This window comes from Pteropus vampyrus, unplaced genomic scaffold (genome assembly GCF_000151845.1).
Source record: "Pteropus vampyrus isolate Shadow unplaced genomic scaffold, Pvam_2.0 Scaffold371, whole genome shotgun sequence".
NCBI classification, from domain to species: Eukaryota; Metazoa; Chordata; class Mammalia; order Chiroptera; family Pteropodidae; genus Pteropus; species Pteropus vampyrus.
The window spans coordinates 337,227-342,942 of record NW_011889152.1 but is presented as its reverse complement, the minus strand read 5'-3'; the positions used below and the strand labels follow the sequence as shown (position 1 = coordinate 342,942).

At 65.6% G+C, this 5,716-nt stretch overlaps 1 protein-coding gene across 3 annotated transcripts in view; it reads right to left on the bottom strand.

The window, feature by feature from the left end:
• The window catches only part of TBC1D16 (TBC1 domain family member 16), a 78,182-nt gene that overhangs the window by 52,420 nt on the left and 20,046 nt on the right, over nucleotides 1-5,716 (bottom strand). For all 3 annotated transcript variants that reach the window (XM_011379716.2, XM_023523018.1, XM_011379713.2), the window contains exons 3-4: nucleotides 3,797-4,047; nucleotides 2,072-2,612 (exon numbers count right to left, since the gene is read on the bottom strand). In XM_011379716.2, coding sequence (XP_011378018.1) covers nucleotides 2,072-2,612; nucleotides 3,797-3,974 — 719 coding nt within the window. In that variant the 5' untranslated portion in view covers nucleotides 3,975-4,047. The remainder of the gene's footprint in view (nucleotides 1-2,071; nucleotides 2,613-3,796; nucleotides 4,048-5,716) is intronic.

The following is a 5,716-nucleotide window of genomic DNA, read 5'->3' as shown; positions in this document are numbered from 1 at the left end:
GGGAAGTCCTGACACACGCTAGGTGACGTGGATGGACCTCGAGGACATTATCCTGAGTGAAAGAAGCTGAACACAAGAGGCCACACGTGTACGACCCCATTGATAAAGAAACGTCCAGAACAGGCAAATCTACAGACAGAAAGCAGACCGGGGGTTGTCAGGGGCTGGGGGAGGGGGGATGACCGGCAGTGCGGAGGGTGGGGGGGCTGGAGGAGGGGGACGGGGAGTGACCGGCAATGCACGGGGCTTCTGGGGTGATGGAAACGTTACAGAACTAGATAGAGGTGCCGGCTGCACAGTAATGGGAACGCACTGACTGCCACGGAATTGAACGATTCGAAATGGTTCTGTTAGCAAATTTCTGTCATGTGCATCTCATTTCAGTTTAAAAAAACAAAACGATTTCCCTCCTCTAGGGCCCCATGTCTGTCTGAGGTGGTCAGAAGCTCTAGGAGGCCTCAGCCCCGTACTGCTGCCCTGTGCATTGCAGGGCGCTGAGCAGCACCCCTGGTCTCTACCCGCCAGATGCCAGTAGCACCCCGATCGTGACGAACATGTCTCCTGACGTTGCCACACATCCCCTGGGGGCAGAATCGGCCCCAGGTGAGACCCACTGCTCTTGAAGCATGGGGCTTTCCCGGGCGTCTGGACTGCATGAACTGGGGGTTCTCACAGGCAGCCGGGGTGCAGACCACCAAGGAAGACAGGTGAATTTTCAGGGTGACCACATGAAACGAGCATTACCACCCCCCATCTTACAAATGAAGAAACGGGCTCCAAGAAGGTGGGGGTCGGGGGCCCACGCCAACCAGGCCCCCCAGACCCGAATCCCAGCTCCTTAAGCAATCAGGCCGCTGACCGGAGCAGGACGGGCTGGGCCCTGACTCTGGCTCTGCCGCTAAGAGGGGCAGCCTCGGGCTGGAGGCCGGGCCGGTCACCTCTCTAGGGCAGAGTGAAGACGAGCTGGGAGACCTGTCCCTCTGCCTGGCCCGGGGCGTGCCAGACACGGCAGGCATCACTGCACTGCCGACGTGGCACCACCAGGGGGAGCTCTAAGCCGTGCCCACAGGACCTGGGGTGGGGGTGCGGGGTGTATGTTTTGGGGGGTTGGAGCTGGGTTCATTCCCAGCCTGGCTCTCTGGTCAGAAGCACCACGAGCTCAGGAACCTCATCCAGCACCTGGGGCCCTGGCTCAGCACTGGCTGCTCCTCTGTGTGGACCCCAGGACTCGAAACCAAGGTTATCCGCCCACCTCGGGCTTGAACGCACCTCGTCTCATGGAGGGGACGAAGCGGAAAGGATCGTCTCAAATTCTTTTCCGCTGAGGCCGGCAAAGCGCTCCGCACCCCTACGCCCCACTCCTCTGCCCCCGAGCTCACACGGGGGCCGAGTGACCCGGCACGCTCCAGGCCTGGCGGGGACCCGGCCGGGGTGGCACCTGGCTCGGCTCGTGTGCCGGCTGGTGACCTCTGGCAAGTCCCTGAACCCCTGTGAGCCTGGCTTTCTCCCTCTATGCACCGGAGCGATAGCAGAGCACCCTCGCAGGGCCCGGGGAGCTTGTGAGCATCAGAGTAAGTGACCATGGCACGTGCCTGGCGCCCACACGACGCTCGAACCACCCGAACGCCGCACAGGCCAGGCTGGCTGCCTAACCTCGGTGCTTACTGCCACTGCCACCTCCACTGTCACCACCGTCCGCCCAGAAACCTCGCGGGAGTGAGGACCACAGGAGAGCTCAGGGAGGGGCACGGAAGCCAGTGGTGGTGGCCGCTCCGGGCTGGCAGGAGCCCGCTGTTCACGAGCCTTGTGCCCAACCTCCTCTCCGGGGCCCCGACGCCCCCTAAGGATGCCGCGTGGTGGCTGTGACAACCGCCCGCCATCGGGCCCGCAGCAGGCGCCGACCCCTCGGTAGTGTAGCGGGGTGGGACGCGGCCGCACGGCCCTGGAGTGGGGGGAGCTGGCGCCCGCGGCGGCAGCGGGACAGGACGCGGGGCGCCCTCGGGGCTCTGCGAGCAGAGCTGGCGGCACGCGCGCTGCTCCCCACGCGCCCGGACGGGGGTCGGGGACTCACCCGCTCTCGCTCTCCGGGAACACGGAGCTGCCCTCGGCCAGCGCGGCGCTGACGGGCGACAGGCAGAAGGGTGAGGAGAAGGCGTCGGAGTCGGAGTCGAAGGAGCTGTCCCCGCTCACGCCCTCGGCGGACAGCGCCAGGGAGCCGTCCTCCTCGCCCGCCCCGTCCTGCGGCCCGACCGTGGACGCGCTTCCCGAGTCGCCACGGGCCGGCGGGCAGTGGGAGGCCGGGAGGGGGCCGCCCGTCCCCGGGCCCCCAGCCAGCTTCTCCCCATCCTCGCGCGAAGGGCTGACGTGCACAGCGTCCCGGAGACTCTGGGCCACCGCCAGGATGTCCTCATCCCTGGGGATCAGGGCGGGCCGTGGCTCCGGGGGCGCGGGCCGGCCTCGCAGGCGGGGTGCCTTCCGCACCGGGGAGCTCTCAGGCGTGATGTAACGCAGGGCCTCCTCGTCTTGCCTCTGGATCCGAGAGTTGGGGACCCACGCGAGGATGAGGGTGGCCCCCAGCAGCTCATCCTTCTCCATGTACAAGCACAGGTAGCCTGTGGGGGCGGGGGACAGCGGTCAGCGGCGCAAGGCAGGGCCGCTGTCTGGTTTCTCGTGGTGGCCGCACACTGGGGAGCGACCCGTGGGCTTGACCCGGCCCGGCTGGGCAGACACGCCCGGACTCGGTGGAGCGTGGGGCGGGGGAAGCTGTGCGCTTGCTGGCACACGAGCTCTGCAGATCCGGGGGCTCCGGGCCCCCAGCGGTGGCCTGGCTGTGCTTTTCCAAGCACGGGGAGCCCCGCCTGTCCACTGTCTGGTGGCCCCAAAGCCTTCGTGCCTGCCTGCAGTCAGCCTCCCGGCCTGGGCCGGCCCAGGTGCTGGGCTCAGCACCAGTAGGAGGGACATAGGCTGCAGACTTCAGTCTCCCTCACGGGAGGGCCACGTTCAAGGTGAGTGGCTGGCTCCGGCCTTTTCCGGTCGGCTGCAGCCCTCAGCATCTTTTCTTTCGTGCGGCTTGTTGGAAGATGGGGTCATCTCGCGATGCCACCCGCCGGATTGCTGACAAGGACGGAGGGCAGTCTCTCCAAAGCGGGGGAACGGGCGGGCTCTCTGGGCTCCTGAACACTCATTTTGGGGGAATGGTGGCATTTCCTACTGCAGCACCTGCCATTTTGGGGTGTCCTGATTCTGGGCCTGTCATGCTGGGTCCCCAGGGCTCCTGGTCTCTGCTCCGAAAAGCCTCTCGGGCAGGAGCTAGGGCCCCCCACATCCCTCGGGGCTCCAGCCCCAGCCAGAATCTCCTTAGCTCAGCTTTGTGTCCAAAACAGGGGGACGCCCAGGGCCCGTCAGCCAGTCGTGCGTAAGGGTGACAGCTGGTGACGCCAAGGATCTCCACACTCTCGGGCCACGTGGCTTTGGGATGAGGAAGAGCCAGACGCCTCCGTCCCTCTCTCTGTCACCTGCCCCCACTACAGGCCTGCACCGCAGAGGTCTCCACAAGTCACCCTGGTCCCTCCATTTGGTACCCAGAACAGGTAACACCTCAGACCCGGGGCCTAGAACCTCCCCCCACCAACCCCCGGGGCAACAGAGTTGTCCTCTTGGTCAGGCGTCCACAGGGTCAAGGCGCGGTCAAGTGGGGGAGTGGGGCAGGAGCCTTCGAAGCTGGAGCTCAATAATTACGGCACCCAGAGAGCGCACCTCAGGCCCGGGACCCCCGCCCCACCCACCCCCAACTCACCTGGGTGGTGCTGCCCCAGCCCCTGCAGCCCCTCAGGAGGGTGCACGCAGACATTGTTCTTGGAGTAGATGATCTCCCCGTCCAGGACGGAGGGGGGCCCGCCTCCACCGCCCGGGCTGAGGGTCAGGAGGTCCGAGGCTTTGGAGGAGGCCCGGCGAAGGAGGCGGCCCAGAGACATCGCGGGGGGAGTGTGCCCATCCTCCGAGCTTTGAGCTTCTGTCCAGGCACGGGGCTCTCCACACCTGCCTGGGGGAGGGAGGGAGAGGGTGCATGGGCCAAGGGCGTGCACTTGGCCGGGCGTCCTGTGGACTGCGCCCTGCCTCACACCTGTCAGCTCGCAGCGGACGCCCGTCACCTGCCGACGGGTCCCGTGAGCACGAGGCCGCACGACGGGCAGGCTGGGTTCTTAGCCGAGGCGCGAGGCGCGGCGGGCATTTGGGGCCCGTTCATTCTTCGTGGAGGGGCTGTCCTGTGCATTTTAGGGTGTTAACCAGCGACCACCCACTAGCTGCCGCTAGCGTACCCCACCCTACAGTGGGACAACCAAAGATGTCTCCAGACATAGCAAGTGTCCCCTGGGGGCAAAACTGCCCCCACAGAGTGCCACCAAGTCCACAGGAGCCCCGCCTCCATCGCGACCTGCAGGCTGCCTCTTTGCTCTTTTCACCCCGAATCTCCTTCCTTCCTCAACTTCCTGCCCCTCTGTGCTTCCCGGGTCTCCTTCCTCCTTCCCATCCTCCCCCCACCCCGCCCATCCTGTGTCCTCGTCATTCTGATGTGCAGCCTGATGTCCCAACACGCTATGGGGCTGGCTCGGCGGGGAAGGGGTGTCCTGAGTTTACACACGACTCATTCTCTGAAAAGGATAAACTAGAGACAAAACGTTCAGAACCCAGAGTATATACAGAGCTCCTCCAGGCTCACCCCAGACAGGCGTGGCGTCCCCACGGGGCAGACGGCCATCACATGAAGAGGCGGCCAGATGCGGAGGGAAAGCCAGCACCCAGAGGCTGGCGAGAAGCAACCGTGACTCGCGCGGAACACGAAACGATCAAAGGCATGAGCCGCAGACACGTGAGCCAGCGAGGCGTCCCCTCAGCGGGGCGCGTGAGCACGGCCACCAGACGGAGCTGTGCACACGATGTGGCCTGTGCCCACGAAGCGGTGTGCAGGGTCGGCTCCTTCCCGCCGGAGTGGGTGCCCAGGTCTCGGAGCCCAGGGCGGAGCACGGGCCGGCCTCGCGGGGTGGGGGCTGGGCTGGGGACACCCACAGATGGCCTTCAACTCAAGCTCTTTGAAAGAGAAAAGGGCTTGGAGCCGGTATGAGGAAATCACCGGCGGGAACGGATGCGCCCAGTGTGGTCCCTCCAGACGAGGGAGCGCGATTCCGCCTTAAGGGGAAGAATTCCCACGCCTGCCGCAGGGAGCTCTGCCCTGGAGGGCGGTGCGCTAAGGGGGCCGGCCAGACTCGGAAGGACAAATACCCCGATTCCGTTCACGCGGGGTACCCGCAGGGCTCAGATCCACAGACAGAACGCGGACGGGTGGGTGCCAGGGGCGGGGCAGGGCGCGGGAAGGAGAGGCATGGGACGTGAGCGTCCGACGGGGACCGAGTGTCCGTCTGGGACCACGAGGCTCCAGAGATGCGGGCCGTGACAGCCGCACGACCCCGCGGACGGCCCGACGCCGCAGAACCGCACGCTGAAGCACGGCCGGAGCGGCAGGTCGCATGCCGCGCATTCACCGTGACAAGGTCAACTGGAAGCGTCGCCCTTTGGCGGCCGGTGTCGGGCACAGTGTACTGTTCCGTGAACTCTCTGTATTTTGTACACATCTTCCAAACTCCAGAACTGATTTCGATGCTCCCTAAATCGAGTTCTTCCTGTCTCCAGTGCTTGGATGACGGGCTCTTGGGGCCAC